This window comes from Camelina sativa, chromosome 3 (assembly GCF_030686135.1).
Source record: "Camelina sativa cultivar CO46 ecotype springtype chromosome 3, ASM3068613v1".
NCBI lineage: Eukaryota > Viridiplantae > Streptophyta > Magnoliopsida > Brassicales > Brassicaceae > Camelina > Camelina sativa.
Genome location: NC_141882.1, coordinates 15,043,594 through 15,063,406, shown reverse-complemented (window position 1 = coordinate 15,063,406; position 19,813 = coordinate 15,043,594). Strand labels below are relative to the sequence as shown.

General features: G+C 35.7%; 4 protein-coding genes across 15 annotated transcripts; 2 read left to right on the top strand and 2 right to left on the bottom strand.

Annotated features, from left to right (window-relative positions):
• Positions 1-2,091: 2,091 nt before the first annotated feature.
• LOC147946963 (uncharacterized) lies at positions 2,092-3,407 on the top strand. The gene is made up of 3 exons (XM_087507310.1): positions 2,092-2,104; positions 2,182-2,739; positions 2,965-3,407. Exons 1-3 carry the CDS (start codon positions 2,092-2,094, stop codon positions 3,405-3,407), a joined length of 1,014 nt encoding a protein of 337 aa, XP_087363436.1.
• A 917-nt stretch (positions 3,408-4,324) lies between these two features.
• Positions 4,325-7,162, bottom strand: LOC104777300 (alcohol dehydrogenase-like 3). The gene is made up of 10 exons (XM_010501518.3): positions 6,841-7,162; positions 6,601-6,737; positions 6,446-6,495; positions 6,014-6,366; positions 5,524-5,606; positions 5,370-5,445; positions 5,177-5,238; positions 4,991-5,086; positions 4,719-4,880; positions 4,325-4,600 (listed from the first exon to the last, which is right to left on the bottom strand). The coding sequence occupies exons 1-10, from the start codon at positions 6,875-6,877 to the stop codon at positions 4,472-4,474; spliced, it is 1,185 nt and encodes a 394-aa protein (XP_010499820.1). The 5' UTR covers positions 6,878-7,162; the 3' UTR covers positions 4,325-4,471.
• A 2,166-nt stretch (positions 7,163-9,328) lies between these two features.
• Positions 9,329-12,047, bottom strand: LOC104777299 (polyadenylate-binding protein-interacting protein 11). Its single transcript, XM_010501517.3, has 10 exons — positions 11,165-12,047; positions 10,862-10,969; positions 10,722-10,766; positions 10,572-10,644; positions 10,349-10,461; positions 10,183-10,242; positions 10,049-10,096; positions 9,874-9,942; positions 9,727-9,788; positions 9,329-9,638 (listed from the first exon to the last, which is right to left on the bottom strand). Exons 1-10 carry the CDS (start codon positions 11,609-11,611, stop codon positions 9,581-9,583), a joined length of 1,083 nt encoding a protein of 360 aa, XP_010499819.1. The 5' UTR covers positions 11,612-12,047; the 3' UTR covers positions 9,329-9,580.
• Positions 12,048-13,241: 1,194 nt separating this feature from the next.
• On the top strand, positions 13,242-17,995 carry LOC104777298 (uncharacterized). Of its 12 annotated transcripts, none has more exons than XM_087505124.1 (8): positions 13,272-14,574; positions 14,678-14,836; positions 14,914-15,027; positions 15,335-16,363; positions 16,454-16,600; positions 16,687-17,097; positions 17,203-17,325; positions 17,414-17,995. In XM_087505124.1, the coding sequence occupies exons 2-8, from the start codon at positions 14,804-14,806 to the stop codon at positions 17,780-17,782; spliced, it is 2,226 nt and encodes a 741-aa protein (XP_087361250.1). In that variant the 5' UTR covers positions 13,272-14,574; positions 14,678-14,803; the 3' UTR covers positions 17,783-17,995. The 12 variants fall into 12 exon arrangements, 9 of the variants coding, with proteins under 9 accessions (XP_010499816.2, XP_010499815.2, XP_087361250.1 ...); XM_087505121.1 differs by having other exon boundaries at positions 13,278-14,574; positions 14,675-14,836; XM_087505130.1 differs by having other exon boundaries at positions 13,282-14,574; positions 14,681-14,836.
• Positions 17,996-19,813: the final 1,818 nt, after the last annotated feature.

The following is a 19,813-nucleotide window of genomic DNA, read 5'->3' as shown; positions in this document are numbered from 1 at the left end:
ATTATGACAAAATTTTAGTCTCAAAACCGTAATGCAATTTGTTACTATTATTACATTATAATGTTTAGCTCATGACGTCCAACCAGTAGTATCAAAATAATTACAATTAATTATCCAAACCATCGTCTCCTATTTTTCTTAATATTATATTTTACTAAATTATTGTCACAATAATAATTAAATAGGCTGTATATCAATAATTACAAAAAATATATAATAAAAAAAATTATTCATTTATAAATTAAAGTAAACAAAACCAATATGAGAAAACCTATTATGAATAAACAAAACAAAACTTAGTTAAATAGCAACTCCATGGAAACTTGTGGAGACATAGATGTTTTCAAGTGCTTGGAAGACATTTCTTGAGGAGTAAATTGTCATTATGACTCTTTTTTAATTTATTTACAAGTTCTTCAATTCTGTGGATTAATATTCTCACTTCTTCTTCAGTAGGTTGTGGGAAGACTGATGAATCATCCAAAGACATAAAAATTTCATTTTGCATTGACTAGTCCAAATACACGGCCTTGTCTTCATATTTCAGCAATCTATAAAAAAAACACAAGTATATGAACATTGATATATATTTTAAACGCAAATAAGAATAGTAAATTTTTAACTCATCAAAAAATATGTAGCTATGTATAATTCAGTCTATAAATATTACCTTAACATAAATTTATTTTTCTCCTTTTGGGTTAGACTGTCTATTGCCAAACCCTCACTGTTTGAAGACTATCTCTTTGACAAGTGTTCTTGCACATGTTCATCAAATTTTTTTGCAATAACTCTATATAAATATAAACAAATAAATATATACGTAGATGGCATCACAACAGTTTCTTCAAATCAATTTAACTATGTGACATCACTTCAAATCCTTTATATATACTAATATATAGATCGATTAGAATAGTCAAACAGAAAATCTATATACATTATATACATCCATTAGATTAGTCAGAACCAAATCACTCCGCAAGTATATATGCTGAGTGACAATAGAAAAAGATGACAGTAGAAAAAGATAATTTCAATGGTTGATTGCATAATATAGATCTAATAATTCAATAAAAATATGGCCTCTAACCTTTGCATACTAGAGAAACAAAGCGGCAAGAAGAAATAGTAATCTAGTTTTTAGTTAGGGTTACAATTTAAGTATTAGGTATATCCCCTATATAATACAAGGGAAGTTTTAGGTATAATAAATATTTAGTAAGTTTTAGAGGGAAATTCTAAAAATTACTAAATATTTCAGAAAATTTAGGCGCTTTTTGAGTGCTTAGAAGTTCTAATTATTAATAAAAATAAAATCTTTTCTAAAAAGTAAAAATCTAGTTTACAATATCTTAAACATCTTTCTTAAATTTAATTAAATAATAATGAGACTATTTAGTCGGCTCCTATTTAAACATAAATTCAAAACAGCTTTAAAATAATAATCATAATTCCTTACATGTTTTTGTAACCAACTTGCAATTATTTTTCTCTAAGCAAGGTTAGATTATCCCCATTTATGCCAAGATTAGCAGCAACCATGATTTCATTGAACAACCTACATAAAAATATTAATTATTAAGAAATATAACACTATTTTATGTTTAGCCACTAATTAATTTAGTTTACAAAAGAAAGTTTTTAATTATTAGTTTGTATTTACCTTAATAAAATACAATGATCATTCTCTATGCAAAACTATATTTAACTGGTTAATCAATGTTTGACAAAATGTCATAATACCATTACAATTGTTATTACTTAAATTATCATAAAAATTTTGTTACTGTTTCTGACAACTTTTTGTCATAAATTAATCCGTAACCGTAGTATTATGACTAAACAATTACGAATTTGTTACAATTTTTTTCTTCCCAATAGAGTATCTAAAATGTCACAAATATGTGACAAATATTTTGTCTCAAATAAATATCACTATTTATGACTACAAAATTGTAGTAAAACCGTCACACTTTGTTACAGTTAATAATATCGACACCATTTAGTCGCTAATAGAGACAATTTTCAGTGACGATTTAATTCGTAATAATCTTGCGACAAAATAATTACGAATTTATTACTAAAAAAATGTCACAACATAGTATCTAAAATGTCACATATTTGTGACCAAAAAAATTCGTTTCAAGCAAACGTCACAATGACCCCTTTTTCTTGTAGTGCTCATCACGCATCTCAGCTTTGGAGATGATCTTCTAGTCTTCTTCAATGGTGAAGAGAGCTCCCTTGTGACCAATTTAGAAGTCCTATCTCAGTTCAAGCTTGCTTCAGGATTGGGGATTAACCTTCAAAAAACCTGTCTCTTTTTAGACAACATCGCACAACTGGCAACAAGACACAGCCTAGTTCATGGGTCTCTACCTGTAAGATACCTCGGAGTCCCTCTAATCCCAAACAAGCTCTCAGCTTCCGATTACCAACCGCTTATTGACAAGGTGAAAGGAAGAATATCATCATGGACAAACCGGTTCCTATCTTTCGCCGGAAGGCTACAACTCCTCCACTCAATGATATATAACACCATTAACTTCTGGGCATCGATATTTATGCTCCCCAAAAGATGTCTCGAAACACTGGAACAACTTTGCAATGCTTTCTTATGGAATGGGGTTACTTCAACAGCTCGAGGGACAGAGGTCTCCTGGGAGGTTGTTGGCACCCCTAAGGCAGCAGGAGGTTTGGGACTAAGAAGACTAGCTGATTGGAACCAGATTTTTGGTTTGGAACTCATATGAATGCTCTTCTCGCAATCAGGCTCGCTATGGGTTTCCTGGGTGAAATCTCACTTAATAAGGGGCAGGAACTTTTGGGAAACAGATTACAGATCAATCGGGAGTTAGATATGGAGACGGCTGGCAAAATTGAGGAACCTCACTAGACCATTTGTTCACTCCACTGTTGTGTCTGGAACCAGCACTCTTTTCTGGCATGATAATTGGATAGAGTTAGGACCATTGATTGAAGTTATTGGTGAAGGAGGACCCCAAGCAACTGGAATTCGTCTTCTGTCCTCAGTTGCAGAAGCGGTAAATGGTAATACATGGGCCATACCAAGGGGAAGGAATCAATTAGTACATCTACTCAGAACATGCATTCAGAATCAACCACTACCTGCAGATCCCACTGGACATGATATCTTTACTTGGAAGCTTACACCACAACAAAACCAAGGGACTTTCTCATCGACTAGGCTCTGGAAGCATCTTCACCCGACGGGTCCTCCAGTAACTTGGCACAAACAAACAGGTTTGGTTCAAGGAATGCATCCCAAAGATGGCCTTCATGACCTGACTAGTCGTTCTCAACAGACTAACAACAAGGGACAAATTGCTGAGTTGGAATCTACATGTTCCTGCATCTTGCTTACTCTGCTTATCTGGGAATGAATCAAGAGACCACTTATTCTTCCTGTGCCCCTACTCCAAGATTCTATGGACTGACTTTTTCGGACAAATGAATCCCCCACCTCTATCGACTTTCACCAGCTTGTTGCTTTGGATAAAGAACCCCACCACCAATAGAAGACTAAATGCAATCTCCAAACTGCTCTTTCAAGCACTCCTATACAACATCTGGAGAGAACGAAATGCCCGTCTACATGGCTCATCCTTACGATCAGAGAACCAACTCAAAAGAGAAATTCATCTGCAGCTCTGAAGAAAGATCACAGCGCTCGATGGAAAATACTTGCCCTCAAGTCCGACAACACCATCCTACCTCACACTATGGTTCACCAACTTTCACAGTTCGTAGCTTCAATATATATATTTTAGCTGTATCTCGTTCACTCTTGGACATATAAACTCCAGAGCAATGCTCAATGTTCTAAGGCTCCTTCGATTAATATAAACCGGTATATAAAAAAAAAACTTAGATAATTTAGATATTAGATTATGTGGTTCATAATTTCCAAGTGACGAGTCGCAAAAGTATCGGTTTTTCTTGCTTCTTCGTTTAGCCTGTTGTATTAGGCTAATCGGCTAGCTCTTTGAGCTTCATTTACCACAAACGTGTTAAACTCTTTTCTTGGTTCTTTGATAAAAGATACCCAATTTTCTTGTTAGAGCATTCTCAAAGAAACTATCAGCAACATAAAATAATAAAACAATAAAAAGTAAGGAAAATAAATGAAAGTCGGTTATGAAATTCTCTGCACATGATTAGTTTTAGCGTTTTTATATTAAATTAAATAAACAACTAAGTTAAATAAAATAATACATAACTCATATACTTTCGAATTTACGTAACATATAAAAATATAATCAATTATATCAACTGAATTTGAATTGAAATCAGATAATCCTTGAGCAAAAAGTAATCACGTTATTTGATAATGCTGATACAAAAATATAGGTAAGAAAATAATGGGAAATGCAGTAAAATTAAGCGTTTGTTGGGTGGGTATACAATGTATATCGCGTAGTAATACTATACGAATGTGTAGAGTCAATCATCTCTTGAGAAATTTAGCGATCTGGAGAATACATCGAAGAGATTTTCCATCACGAAGCAGCTGAAACGCATCGTTGATCTTCTCAAATGGAAGCTCATTGGTAATAAAAGGTTCCAATTTCACGACCTACATATCGAAAGATTCCAATTAATCTCACCAAAACACACAAAATTTAATTCCTTTTATAAAATCAAATAAAATAGAATAAAATATTATTGAATCGAGAGATATAAAAATTTCAGACCCCTTTCATGCATTGTTGAGCAAAATTAGGAAGTTGAGATTTGGGCTTGAAGCCGCCAAAAACAGAACCGGCGATTTTACGGCCTTCGAAAAGCTCCATCGGGTGAAGAGGCAATGTTCTTGGCGTCGGATATATCCCCACGAGCACCGTCGATCCCCATCCCTATCATTGTTTTGAATTAATTTTCATATTTTCTTGTTTCTCACGTAACAAAAATTAACTCAAGTAGAGAAAAAAATCACAATTCATATTGTTACAAATTAAACACTTACGGCGTGAGTGGATAAAAAGGCTTCACGAAGAACATCAACGTTCCCTGTGCATTCGAAGCTATAGTCCACTCCTCCTCCCGTTATCTCTCGTATCATCTTTTTTATTAATGTTATCAAAACCAATTTATACTAAGTTAATTTAGAAGTGTTGGTTATATTTTTTGTGTTATGGAATTGATATAGTACCTGATGAACTGGTTTAGTTAAGTCCTTAGGGTTTACGAAGTCTGTTACTCCCATCAGTTTACCTGCAATACTCGAATTGAGTTATAGGGTAATGTAACTCAATAGTATTATGGATATGGTCGTGGATGAAAAGAATACTATATGGAACGACGTAGTAATAGTATGATTGGTGTTTTATGAAAAGAAAAGTTACTCTTCTCAAATTTGGAAGCGTTAGCATCAACACCAATGATCCTAGAAGCTCCTCTTGCTCTTGCACCTTCAGCCACCTTCATTTCTCATTCATGAAATATATATTTATCATTTTGACTTTAAAAAGGAATGACTTCAGCTAACTATAATCTTACAGCGAGTCCAACAGAACCCAATCCAAAGACAGCAGTGGTTGTTCCTTCCTTCACTTTTGCAGAGTTCCAAGCTGCTCCCACCCCTATTTTTGTCAAATTTATAACAAGCAAACACATCATGTGAATTCACGCTTCTTAATAATTTGTTTTTCTTTGTTTTTACCATTTCAAAAAAAAAAGAAAGATAAAACTTATATATAAACTAGAGGTGGTCAACGGACCACGAGAATATGTAACATTAAAATCCAAATTTATTTGAAAAAGACAAAGATAAATAAATGGTGTTTTGGAAACCAGGGTAGTCCAATTGATAGGTATATATAGGTCCCTTCCTCCTTTGTTCCCTAGCTTAGCTAGCCCCAAAACTCACTATATTAGCTCCCAAAAGAGATAAGATATCCATTTTAACCAATATTCCTTTAATGGTAAAGACTATATGGACACAAATCCATGAATTCAATTGCTGTATAGGAGTAATTAAGTAACTAACCAGTGGAGACACCACAGCTCAAGAGGCTCATTTGCTTGAGAGGAGCATTAGGGTCGATCTTGACAACGCATGCTGAGTCCAAGACGGTGTATTCAGTGAAGGTGGAGGTGTTAAGGAAGTGATAAATGCGTTGGCTCTGGCTCGAACCACCGTCCTTGGTTGTGGTGGTTGAGAATCTCGTTCCTCCATCATTCACCATCACTCTCTTCATTGGATCTACCTGATATTTCTCACAGAGATTACTCTCTTCTTTCGTACACACTCTACATTCACCGCATTCTCCATTGAAAGTCGGAATCACATAGTCTCCTTCTTTCACATCTTTTACTCCTTCTCCTACACTCTCCACAATCCTATTAAACATATCCCCAAAACATATAAAAATATGTTTAATTAGCGTCACTGGTGTGCTTGTAAGAAAATTAGATATACCCGACAGCTTCATGGCCAAGAATCCTTGGAAATGCTCTTTCAGCTTCGTTCTTTTACACACAAAAATAAAATAAAAAAGATATATTTATTAGATTACAATGGAAATCAAGAAGCATGCATGATTTGTATTGCTTTGAATATAGGTTCATGAGTACCGTGCCGTTCCAAAATCCTAGATCGGTATGGCAAATGGAGGAGTAAAGGATTTTAAGCCGGACTTCCAATTTCTGAGGTGGATCGACGCATATTTCTTGTATGACGAGCGGCTCTTTTGGACCCCATGCAACAGCAGCTACAAGCATCAAAATACAATTATCATTATAACCATAATCATCATCATAATGATAAGAAACTATCACATTGGTGGTGACAGGTGAGCAATTGAATTATTATACCTTTGCAAGTGATGACCTTCCCTTGAGTCTCCGCCATGTTCTTTTTATTAGATATCTCTTTTATGAATATGTAGCTTTATTTATACAGAACATAGATCTACATATTTCTAAATATAGCCAGGATTTCGAGTCACATGTATCGAGTCAATAATCCCGAGAGAGGTGGGTTTGATAAGAAGATTGATATCACCAATGAATCCCTTTACATAAAACTATTGTAATGTTTATCTCAATTTCAACCATAGGCTAGTTAAAGACCGATTTAGCCGATGGTATCTTTAATTTGTGTTCCGACCAACTAACTTAATTTTTTTTTTCATGCAAAAATTAAAACTATTTATCTTCACATAAGATCTGTGAACCTTAACATTAAATACCGTCATTGAAAAACCGCCATTATTCATGATTTAGACAGCGTCACGTCAATGTTATGTACATCGTTATCAAATATTTTGTGTTTCAAACGTCAATGAAATTTTAAATAGAAGTTTTATATAAAAAAACTAAAACAAAATAATCGCAAATTTGGTAATGTATGGTGGAGAAAAATAAGTGGTAGGTTATTGCGGGGACTACTTTACTTGATATTAAATGGCTTGAAATAGCACATCAATCATGCATACAAATGGACAGAGTCTGGTCTGGTGATAGAAGTGGCTAGAAAATTGACCATGATATGTAATTTATGTGCAGTGTGCGTCAATAGCTTAAAGCCTTAAACCCGCGTGTGGCGACATTGGAAACTCAAATTTTGGTTCGGATGCTTTACATGTGGTGGACTTGCTAAGAACTCTTTACCATATAGTATTCAGCAAAATTCGAAATTCTAGTGGTTAAATTCAAAAATGTATTTAGAACTTAAAAATCTCTTAAACCAAGACATATGTAAATAATAAGGAAGGAAATTTAAAAAAATTGAAGTAGAAAAGGTCTCTGTAAGTGAAAAAAAAAAGAAGGTTGATGTAAGTGGAGCAACACATTTTGCGTGGATCTTCTAACTAACCACAGGAGTAACCAAATTAATATGAGCGTGAGCGTCTGTTATGGGAGTTAGGAAGCCAAGACTTGTGAGTCTTTTATAACAGTAATTGAATCTTCTTATGTACCGTCACATAACGCGATTTTCTCTAGTTTTTTTTTGGATATTTTTATAGTTTAATCAGTTCAAAATTTTGCAAAAAAAAAAAAATCAGTCCAAAATTTTGCCCAAAAAAAAAATCAGTTCAAAATTTCTACAAATTAAAATAATATATTATAGAAATAGAAGACAAATATCGAGGGGAATTTTCAAAAATACACATTTTCCTATGTCAATTTCTTAAAATACACTGTTGTCTATTTTCAAAAATACTCATTTTCTCTGTATAAAACAACTAAATTCTAAATTCTAAACTCCAAATACTAAACTCTAACCCCTCAAAACTATATACTAAATTTAATATAGAGAACACAAACTTAAAAAAAATTCTAAAAATTAATTTAACATATTGTAATTGTGTAAAAGAGGGTAAAAATGAAAATATTAAAAAAATATATTTTTGAAAAGGAGTATCCCAAAAGTGTATTTCTAACAAATTCTCGGGTTGATTTATATCACTACCATTATTAAAGGGTTTTAAAAGTAAATTCACAAACATGATTTATATGCACACATATATATAAATATAATTCTTTAATTTTTTATATGCATATTTTTAACTAGGTTTTCTGCATTCAACAGCTAAATAATGTAGATATTTCTTTTATCAAAATAATGTGTAGTGAAAAAATAAGATTATACAAGGAAAAAAACTTGGTTACCCAAATACATACAGAACCGGAACGATCTAATTAGGTGACTTGGACCTTTTACCATGTCCTAAACGAATTAGAGTTTGGTGGGGTTGGAATCGGACCATGCATATTTAAAACGTTTGGATTTGTATGATTGTATTTGTATCTACATATCTCAATAATAACTTGGATGTATATTCCAAAATAATTTTTCATAAAGATAAATCGTTTTATCAATTTCGTAAAAGAAAAACAAAAAATGAAAGGACAGAGTAAAATCTCGAAATGCACAAACACTTGAGTAAAGCCGTTGTATCTAGACCGCATTTTTTTGTATTGTAATGACGCCACAAAAAAATTCACAAAACCACCAAATTTATTTATTTATTAATTATTATTATTATTATGTCAACATTTATTAATTATTATTATTTCTCGGAATTTCACAAAAGTTGACTTTTTAGAAGATACTGTAAAAAAAAAAAGAACTGACAAAAAACAGCTGTACTTAGTTGACTTGTCTGATCCCCAACATATTTCAAACACAACACAACTGCTTCTGTTCGAACATCAAATTTGATTCTAACTCTTTTTTATGGTTTTTGTCATAAATCAATCTTTTTGACTGTAATAACTGTTAAAAAAATTTAAGATTTTTGATATAGTGTTTTAAGTGCTGTGTAAGCTCTTTTACTCATAAAAAAAAAAAAGTAAATTTAAAAACGCTCTACCGAGGTTTTTTACCCAAAAGATTCTCCGGTAAGAAGAAAAAAAGGCAACGGAAGAAGAAGGAAGCATCATCAAGATCCCAGAGTTACATTCCGAACAACGAAGAGATGAGAGATGCAGACAAACATCTTTACATAACTGTGTATGCGGTTTTTTAAGAAGAGACAGCCATATATATATATATATATATTGAGTGAGACACGAGATATGTGAAAGAAAACCTTGTAAAGCTATAAGATCAATGCATTGGATGCCTCGGTGATCTGGGACGAACAGGCGTCTTTGAAGGACTCACCCTGTATAAACCAAAACAAAACCATCACAACAACGAATTTGTTTTTAGCTGCGTATTCTAACGCAAAGATCTTTTTTGTTTTTTCTGACCTTATCGGTAAAGAACCAAGAACAACTCCACTGCAGTTGAGAGCTGCTATTGCGCTTTCTGCCTGTGAAGATATAAACGATAGATTGATTACTCAGAATTTGACACAAGAGATCAAGGATGGCGTGGAGGTGTATTTTGACAATTACCATTACGAACTCTACAAAAGCAATACGAGTTGAGTGTTGATAATCTCCAAGCAACCTCAGGCGGTAAACCTGTATTATGACAACATCTTCTAATTAGTACACTATTGCACAAAACAAAAACAAAAACAAAAAACAACTTTGCAGTTAGTTTAGCAACTCAACAAGATTTGCTAACCTCTCCGCAGAACGATTCGAAAAAGACCTTCACATCAGATTGAGTCACCTGTAAGCAATTTTTACACATGTGAAAACTAGGTACTTTTCATCAGTTAAGGTAAAGTGAAGAGAAACGTTTCAAGGGAGCCCCACCTTCTTGTCAATGTTAGTGCAGTAGATAGTTCTTGCGCACATCTCACGCTCATCTTCAGTCTTCAATAGTAACACCAAACAAACAAACAAAAAAGTACAGGACTAAATCATTTTGGCAAGTCACAAAATCGTCAGAGACTTTGCATAGTAGAAGAAAAAACCTCACCCTGGGCAAAAATGTCGGATTAACCGGTGCAATAGCTGTTTTGGATGGCAGAACTTTCACAGGATAGAATCCTAACATAGTCCCCGACAAATTCAGAGCAGTCATCGCACCCTCTGAAGAACAAAAACCCCAACATTGCCAACATAAGACACTTAACCACTGTAGTAGTACTAAGTACACTGATGATACTCCAAAAATAGACACAAGTAACGTAAAGAGTTACCTTCATCAGTAAACTCAATAAATGCAAACCGAAGCACCGAGTTTGGGTCACCACATATACGGCAATCAACAACCTGCTAAAACTAAAACACAGTTAAAACACACAAGCAAGGTACAAAGATGAGAGAGCTTTCAAGAAGATATTTTTAACCTGTCCACAACTCACAAACAAACCAGCTAGTTGCTCTTCAGTGACCTACAACACCCAAAATCATAACACAAACAAAAAAGTCAAGATCAAAAAGTCTTGAGCAAATGCATAGAAGGGAGTAAAGGTTAAAGCTTTAAAACCTGTTGATCAAGATCAGAGACATAGACAGTTCTACGGATAACATCTTCCCTCTGAGCCATGCTTGTTCGAGCATTCATTCTTCTCTTCCCTTGACCAAAGCTCTTCTTCTACATCCCACACACACACACACAAACACAAATTAATCACAGCTATGAATCCGAGATTAAAAAAAACAACACAACCCCTTTCCCAATTGTGTCTTATCCTCTGAAAAAGCAATCAGTTAACAAAAACTCCCTAACACAATTCAGTGAATTCACAAAAAAGATCACAAATTTAGACACAAACAGGTGAACTCTTACCCTTCGGAAACCACCGTTTTCGTTTGCAGCACCAGCAAAGCCATTGTTACGGAAAAAGGAACCAGCAGAGGTGAAGAAGCCACCGTTAAGTCCTCCGTTACCTCCTTGTTTATTGAGAGAAGGAGGAACAAACTCTTCAGCCATGGGATTGAGCTTAGAGAAAAGCTCCTGAAGCTCTCTCATATCACGATTGAAGCTCTCACCACCGTCAACGCCATCGGATCTCGCCACGTGTGACCCGATCTTGCTGTAGAGACCACCACCACCACCACCACCAACTACTACTTGATCGTGGCGGAGAACTTGATCGATCCTGGAGTGATGGTTCTGATCATCGGAAGAAACGCCGGAATCTTGACTTGTCATTGAAGAAGGTGGTGAAGACGGCGGCTGGGTCACGACTCCTCCTGCGGCTGCATCAGCTGCTACAGTCTCAACAACCGCCATGATTCAGAGACGCAAAAACCCAGAAATGAAAAATCGAAACTTTAAGGATAAAATTGTGAAAAGGAATCGGGGGGATCGAGGTTACGATTTGAGAAGGAGGAAGAGAGGAATCAGCATAAGGTGCTCTCTATGGAAGGAAGAAGAAGAAGAAAAAGAAAGAGAGAGAGAGAGAGAGAGAGAGAGAGAGAGAGGATTAAAGAGTGATTAATCAGAGGATCGGTGATAATTAATGGTATTTGATCAGAGTGATTAAGTAAGGATTCGTTGAGAAAAACCAAACTCGAAACGAGTTTACTTCAGTTTTGTTTTGTGTGTTTTATTTTTTTACTGCTGTGAAAAAAAAGGAGTGTGATTGGATAACGGAGAGGGGAGAGAGAGAGTGGAGTGTTTGGTCTTTTTTATGAGTTACCTTATCTTAACCATAGTTTCCAACAATAAAGACTTTTTAATTATCTAGAAACAAACAAGATATATCATTAAAAACAAATAAGATATTTTAATAGAACAATTAGTTGTAAAATATATTTTACCATAAATAAAATTATAATATTAAAAAGTTCATTTAAATGTGACAGAAAAAATTATTTTGGTTAAGAAAAAACTTAAAGATTTTGCAGATGATATGGTGTGATATTTTAGAATTAGTATTTTTTGATGTAAAATGAGTTAGAAATGATAGTGTTATGCCCTTTGACACTTCTAACTCTAAATGTGCAATCATTATATTAAATTATTAAGTTATACATGTAACTTGGGTTAAATCTTAAAAATACAAGATTTTGCTCTTGCATATAAACTAGCTTTGGATTAATTTACTGATTGTAAAAATATACATACATAGATACATAGATACATATATAACCAAGATATAAAGAGAAAATAATAAAACACTTTATAAATATCGACAAAAAAAACACATATCACACTCTAATCAAACGCCTCCGCCAAGCACAAGCCAAATACTAGACAATGACAAAATGACAAATAATAATACATTAATCACAACTAAACAACTACAGCAAAACAACAATTTTAAATACACAATGTTAACTTCTCATCATAATTATTTAAAAAAACATTTAAAAAACACATAAGATTATCTCAAATTTTGAAAAGAAAAAACACACTAAATTATACTTACTGCGAAACCTATTTTTTTAAAAAAATATCTAACAAACAACATAAGCACCCAAATCAAATACAAAAACAGACATAAAGATGAATTTACATAACCAAAAAATAATATACACAACAAAACCCCCAAATACACCTTCATCTAACTCTCACACATAGCGCGGGTCAATTGCTAGTAAGATATATACCTATAACTTCATGAATAATTTTTCAAATATTCATATAAATTTTATTTTGAAGCTATTTTGCATCAATTAACTAAATTTGCATGGTTAGAAATTAAATTTTATTCTTACTAACATTTATATTGGAAAAATGTATGTTAAATCCTAACTTTTTCATTACATTAATTTGTATATATAGTGAACAGTTTTTGCAAAAAAATGTAAGTAATCCAAGTCAAAGCAAGTTTCACAAGTTGGAAATAAGCAATAGTGAAGTTGGGTCTGAGCCCGGCCCATTGTTACATATAGCCCAGTAAGATCTCGACGGACTTGAGAGGGTAAATTAATTTTGTTAATTTCCCAGCGACGGACGTCAAACAGAAAACTTTGTAGCTCTCTCTTTCTCTTGTTCAGTTCCGCTTCCGACAATCAAACAAACACACAACTTCTTCTTGGGAGCAGGGGATTTTGGAATCTCTCTTTAGCTTCTCTGTTACTGCCGCAACTGGAGATGCATAACTCGAGTTCCGGTTTCTGTCAGAATCCTAAAGTCTTAATTTCTTCAGGTGATACGGTTCTTGTTTTTTATAAAATCCTGAGCTCTCGAGTTTTGAGAGATACGTTTCTTTGATTCCTAGGGTTTTGTTTAAAAAACAGGCGAATCAGGTTGTTATAAAGATAGGGTTTTTTTTTTTTTTGGTTTAGTTTCGTTTTCATGGCTTCTTGTTCTGTCTAGTTTTTAGGCTAAGAATTATTAGAAATTGGGGGTTAGGGTTTTGTTAGATTTTGAGATGAAAGGAAGATCGTATCGGTTCTCGAGCACGGATCCTCATGAGGATTGGGTTGATGGATCGTGGACTGTGGATTGTGTTTGTGGTGTTAATTTCGATGATGGAGAAGAGATGGTGAATTGTGATGATTGTGGTGTTTGGGTTCATACTCGTTGTTCTCGTTATGTTAAAGGAGAAGAAATTTTTACTTGTGATAAGTGTAAGAGCAAAAACAATGTTAATGATAGTGAGGAGACTGAGGTTGCTCAGCTGTTGGTTGAGTTGCCCACTAAGACCTTGAGAATGGAGAATTCGTGTACTCGGGGTGTTCCGCTGAAGCGTCCTTTTAGGTTATGGACTGAGATCCCTACCGAGGAAAAAGTTCATGTGCAAGGTATCCCGGGTGGGGATCCGGCTCTTTTTGAAGGGTTGTCGTCAGTTTTCTCCCGGGAGCTGTGGAAGTGTACTGGTTATGTGCCTAAGAAGTTCAACTTTAAGTATAGAGAGTTCCCATGCTGGGATGAGGAAGAGAAGGATGAAATTGAGAATAGGCATCAGGAGGAAAACGGTGCAGGGGTTTTGTTTTCTATGTCGAAGGAAAATGTGATTGCTGCTCCTGTGAGTGCTTTGGTTGGAATGAGGAGCCTTGATGGTAGAGGAGCCAATGCTTTGAAGCTTGGTTGCGCAAAAGACGGCATTAGTTGGGATTCCACTGGCGATGCTGAGATGAAGCATTCTCAGAGTGCAATGAAGAAGGATAAGAGGTTGCTTCGTCCTTTGATCACGAATAAACGAAGGAAAGAATTGTTTGGAGCTTCGAAAGAGCGGATGAAGAAGAAGGTTGAAGTTTCAGATAAAAAAGAGGATGATAAGAAAGGCTTTGTAGGAAGAACAGGTCAGTGAAACACCTTCTCTTAGACCTTTTTGTTTCACATCCAGACATTTTATGTTTATTGTTCTTAAAAGAATCTTTTTCTTTGTTTCTTTCAAATTAGTAGCAGTGCGACCTACGAGTGATTCTAAACCATCAGAATCTCGTAAGGACATAGAACCAGAAGGCTTTGCTGGCTACGTTGGGATCACGAAGAGTGAAAAGGCCAAGAAAGCTGCTTTTGAAGAATCTAATGATGGTGGCCAAACTGGCTTTGATGAATCTGGTAATTCAGAAATTGGTGTTGAATGCTCCAGAGAACAGAATCTTTCTGACGTTCATGCTAATGGTGCTGGCAAACAGGATGAGAAAGCTGGTCATCAATTCCGAATTGTGCTTAAGAGCGCTGCAGCTACTGATCCTGTTTTCCTCAGAGGAAAAGATGTTCCGCAAAATGAGGCTAACAAGGAGGAGGAGGTATGTCTGTCCTGTATTGGCTATAACTTATACTAATATATGAAATCCATTTCATCTCTTGGTTACATACAAGCCCTTATAGAAAAGGCCAAAATTGGAGCTATAAATGAGCTATTCGATGAACAATTTGCGGTAGTAATAGCGAAGCTTAAGTAGTAAGAAGTGCCTTGATTTTAATCAAATAAGAAAGATATGAATTGACGAACTTTTTGAACTTTTTTTGTTGAAAGGGTTTTACTCTTGCTTTAAGATAGTAGTGGGGAAGCAACTAATAATTGGTATTCTACAATAACTTCTAATTTTACAGAGACAAGGCACAATAGCTGACGCTCCAGAAGATACTGCAGTTGATTCATCTGAAAGTTCGCGTCTGCCTTCTCCTGGTTCCACGATTGGTAAAGCACAAGAAGCTGAAGAGAGAACTGGTTATGATGCCAGTGGGAATATCAGTTCTAGGAGGAACAAATTCCAAAAAGAAACAGCTGATACTGGTGCCGGTGGAGCTCTAGGACTGCAGACTCTAGACCCTATGGATTCTAAAGTTTCAGGGACGTCTACATCTCAAATCTCTGGAGCTTCTGAAGTTAACATAATGACACCGAGCAGTTCAGTTCCTGATGAGCACAAACCGCAGCCTGTTGGTATCGAATCAGAAGGAATAAGTAGTGGCAATAGAGACAGAGCTACTGAATTAAAACGAGAACTAATGGTTTCGGAAGCAGAAAAAGATATTCAGGGAACAAAGCGATCTGGTTTATTTCAAGAGTCGTCAAAGCCTTACAGACCTATTCCGCAGACTGTTTCAGGGAATGGCAGGCCTAAGATGGTAGTATGCATTGGAAAAACATCGTCAAGTTCAGCCACAGAAAAATCTTCTAGGTGCAATGACAACCCGAAGCCCTCAACTTCCAGGAATTCTATTCCTGGCTCGAAGAACCAACCTGGTGATGTTGGTGCTGATGTTGGTGCTGATGTTGATGCTAAGGCCAATGATGAGGACTGTATTTCCAGTGATATGATCCGAGAGAGAGATGGGGATGATGAACCTTCAGAGAAAGCTTTGAAACATCCTAAATTTCCTATTACATCTACAAAATCGATGCAGCATAACCGTAATTCCCATTCTTCAGTTTCCAAGACAAGAGAGTTTTCCTCTTCTTCAAAGACATCTTCAGCAGCTCGGCTTAATGGTGGTTCTTCCGAGGCTCCTAATAAACATTCGCTTTCAGGGACCTTTCCGAAAAATGAAAAGCCTGGACAAACAATATTCCAGTCATCAACAAAGAACCCTGTGCAGTCTTTAATTTCCCTTGCTCCAAATCTGAGCGATGAAGAGGTGTGTGAGATAGATTTTTTCTCTTTCTCGTTCGTCTTCCCTATTCTTCTACAGTTTAACATGTTTTGTTTTTTTTCCATTAATGACCAGCTTGCGTTAAGACTGCACCATCAACTCAATAGTTCTCCTCGAGTTCCTCGTGTTCCACGCATGAGACAGCCTGGTAGCTTGCCCCTGTCTCCAACCGCTCCTAGTTTTAAGCGCACTTCTAGTTCTGGTAGCAAGGATCACACAACGGTATGATATAAATGCCATTTTTTCTTTTAGCCTATGCTCTCTTTTAGGCTCAAGCTTGTTGGCTGATTATATATCTATTTGGCTAGTTTTCCAGAAGGAAAAACAAGGATGCACCCAAAGAAGGTTACCGCAATTCTCGTGATGATGATGGATGTAGTACAAGGAGTGCCAAAACGCGTCGCTCTCCTGATAGGAAGACACAACAAGACAGTGGAAGCAGAGGAGGGAGTTTGCGTTCCAAGGGAGAAGAAAATGAAACCCTTAAAACCTCTTCTTACTCCTCTCGGAAAGCACTTCTCCCACCAAACTCTACTACAAGCACAAGCAGTGGACCGTGTTCATCCAGCGAGTTGAATGAGCATAATATGCCTTCTCCACACAGTTCCCCTAGGAATAATGGTACTCCAGTACATAGAACTTTGCCAGGCTTAATCAATGAAATCATGAGCAAAGGAAAGAGGATGGCATATGAGGAGCTCTGTAACGCAGTCTTGCCGGTATTATTATGTCTCCTTACCACATATATCTCTGATCTGAGACATATCATCAACTAGGTCACAGATTAGTTGTTCTAATGTGTTGTGTTGGTCTCTTTCTTGTAGCACTGGCCCCACTTGAGGAAACACAACGGAGAGCGATATGCATATTCAAGCCATTCACAGGCTGTTCTTGATTGCCTGAGGAATAGGCACGAGTGGGCTCGTTTGGTTGATCGTGGCCCTAAGGTTTGTATACTAACTCTCTATGTATTTGTCGTCTGTTGTCTTCAAAATATACCTAAATCATCATCTTAATTTTTTGCGCTGGTTTCAGACTAATTCGGGGAAAAAGAAACGGAAGCTTGATGCAGCTGAGGAGGAGTCAGATGAGAATGAAAGCAGTAAGGGAGGAAGGAAGAGACTGCATCGACATTACTCTCAAGGAGAAGAGTTTCCCAAAGGAAAAAGGAAAGCAAGAAAACGGAGAAGGCTCTCTCTTCAAGGAAAAGGCGTCAAAGTGTTGAGGAAGAAGAGAAACGAAGAAGAAGACGAGGTAAGTGAAGAAGATGAGGAAGGTGCGTTCTCGGACACAAGCGAGGAGAGTGTCTTCTGCGAAGAAGAGGAAGAAGAAGATGGCCACACTACTGGTGCTGGGCGACAAGTCTCTGCTAGTAGCTCTGAGGAAGCTCAAGCCACTTCATGACTCTCTTCTCTCTTCTCTCTTCTTTCCCTATGTAATATAGAAAGTATATGTGTATGCATTATGTAGCTATGTGTATTTTACCAAAAAGCTTTTCTCAATAGACAATACTAATAATTTGTGCTTTTCTAGAGAGGGCCATATTGAGAATTTCTGAGTTGTATTTATGGTTTTGTGGTATGATATAATTAAGGAACAACAATCTATTTCAGTGTACGCTTTTCTGAGTTGGTGAATGGTATGCTCTAGATTTTTACTTAACTAGATTATGATCTGCAGTATATTTTTTTTTTGTTAATGTATTATTTTAATATTAATTTTGATAATGTATTTTTTTTTGTTAATTTTAGTGATTTAGTATATAATCTGTGATATACCGAACAATAATTTTTGTTTAATACAATTTTCATTAAATCAATTTGGCGAAACATTTTATTTTGGTGCTGTTAAAATACTAAAAATGAGTATTTAACCTGTATTGAAGTATTACATTAATGATATTTTCTTTTACTTTTTAGTATTATCAATTCAATTTTGTCATGTCATATAACTCGTTTGTGTTAATTTGTGTAACATCCGCAAAGCGGAATTCCGGTTTAGGGGGTGCATGTATCGATGCAGGTTGTGTATCGATCGATGCATAGTTTGTTTTGTGTGGAACGACTAAAGTGAAACGCGTGTTTTGTGTGGAATGACTAAAGTGAAACACATATTTAGTTGCGTATTTGGGTTTGGAAACCCTAAGGCCGAGTATTTAAGCAAATAACTCGACACTTAGCCACCTTTTGGTCGTTTATGAAGAAGGAAAAAGAGAAGAAAACTTCTAAAAGGTTTTCATTGAGTTTTGCGTGAGTTTTGGTGCTGTTTTTGAAAGTTTTCTTCTATGGGAGTGGAGATCCGAGTTTGGAGAGCATGTTAGGGCTTGTTGTGGTGCATTTTCAAGGTGAGTGCATGACCTTGGCTTATCTGAACATGAGATCTATGAGTTCTTTGTGTTTTTTCTATGATTTAGGGATTGTTTTGCATTGCTGTTATGATTTTCGTGGTTCCCTATGAGTGGTTTTTGGTGTGGATATGTTCATGGTCGATTGGTGATAATGGGAGACGATTCTCGGTCGATGCAGTCACGAGGATTCGCGAACAATCGTGGCGATGCATTGGTCGTTGCAAGGAGTGCATTGGTCGACACATCCAGGGATTTGGAGAATTGTATTAGTCGTTGCAAGGTTTGCATTGGTCGACGTGAGACACGATGCCTCGGTCGATGCAAGGCGTTCATCGGTCAATGCAGGGAGAGTTGCATCGGTCGGCACAAGGCGTGTGTTAGTCGATGCAGTTCCCAACTAACGACGCTTGTCTTTGGTTGTTTATGTTGTATTTTTATTGTTTTTGTGCTTGGAGTTCTTATTGCTTGTGTGTAGTAGATGGGAATGCCTCACTAAGTATTTCTAGTAATACTTACGCCTCTCTTTTATGTTGTGGCGCATGTAAAGGCAAAGTGTGATCGTGGAATCAGGACAATGAAGAGGAGGATGTTCCAAATTTTTGATTGATTTTGGTATAACTATTGTTAGGTTGCTAGAGTTGATTCATTAGAACATTGCAGGATACTAGTGTTTGCTTCTTGACTTTGTTGGTTTTGAATTATTATTAATGGATTTATTTTTTGGATTTTTTGGTATTGTTTATGTTATCCACTGATGTTGAGTTATAGTATGTTTTTAGTGGGCATGAGACCACTAGAATTTTATATTAAAAAAAAAAAAAAGAATGAGTTGTTTCAATGTGAAAATTTAATATGTTTAAATATGGAAATTTGGCTAAGAATGCCATTTTGTTTTTTAATCTTCTGAGTAATGCCATTTTACTTATTTCCTTATCAAAAATGCCAGTTTCATTGTTTTATGAGTAGAATAAAAGACGAAAATAACCTCCAGTTTAATGATTTGTAGAAAAGACACGAGCGAAGAAAAGAAAGGGTAGACAAAAACTAGGATACATGTCCATCGACTAGGATAGAGATAGAAGAAAAGA

Excerpts from the sequence above, each read along its gene's own strand:
- LOC147946963 (XM_087507310.1), top strand. Across the intron at positions 2,740-2,964 it reads TGATTGGAACCAGATTTTTG|AGTTAGGACCATTGATTGAA; the intron begins GTTTGGAACTCA and ends ATAATTGGATAG.
- LOC104777300 (XM_010501518.3), bottom strand. The coding sequence starts at position 6,877 with ATGGCGGAGACTCAAGGGAAGGTCATCACTTGCAAAG. Across the intron at positions 6,738-6,840 it reads GAAGGTCATCACTTGCAAAG|CTGCTGTTGCATGGGGTCCA; the intron begins GTATAATAATTC and ends TGATGCTTGTAG. Across the intron at positions 6,367-6,445 it reads CTTGGCCATGAAGCTGTCGG|GATTGTGGAGAGTGTAGGAG; the intron begins GTATATCTAATT and ends TATGTTTAATAG.
- LOC104777299 (XM_010501517.3), bottom strand. The coding sequence starts at position 11,611 with ATGGCGGTTGTTGAGACTGTAGCAGCTGATGCAGCCGCAGGAGGAGTC. Across the intron at positions 10,243-10,348 it reads ATCCGACATTTTTGCCCAGG|ACTGAAGATGAGCGTGAGAT; the intron begins GTGAGGTTTTTT and ends TTACTATTGAAG. Across the intron at positions 9,789-9,873 it reads CTTTTGTAGAGTTCGTAATG|GCAGAAAGCGCAATAGCAGC; the intron begins GTAATTGTCAAA and ends ATATCTTCACAG.
- LOC104777298 (XM_087505077.1), top strand. The coding sequence starts at position 13,701 with ATGAAAGGAAGATCGTATCGGTTCTCGAGCACGGATCCTCATGAGGAT. Across the intron at positions 16,601-16,686 it reads GTAGCAAGGATCACACAACG|TTTTCCAGAAGGAAAAACAA; the intron begins GTATGATATAAA and ends CTATTTGGCTAG. Across the intron at positions 17,098-17,202 it reads TCTGTAACGCAGTCTTGCCG|CACTGGCCCCACTTGAGGAA; the intron begins GTATTATTATGT and ends TCTTTCTTGTAG.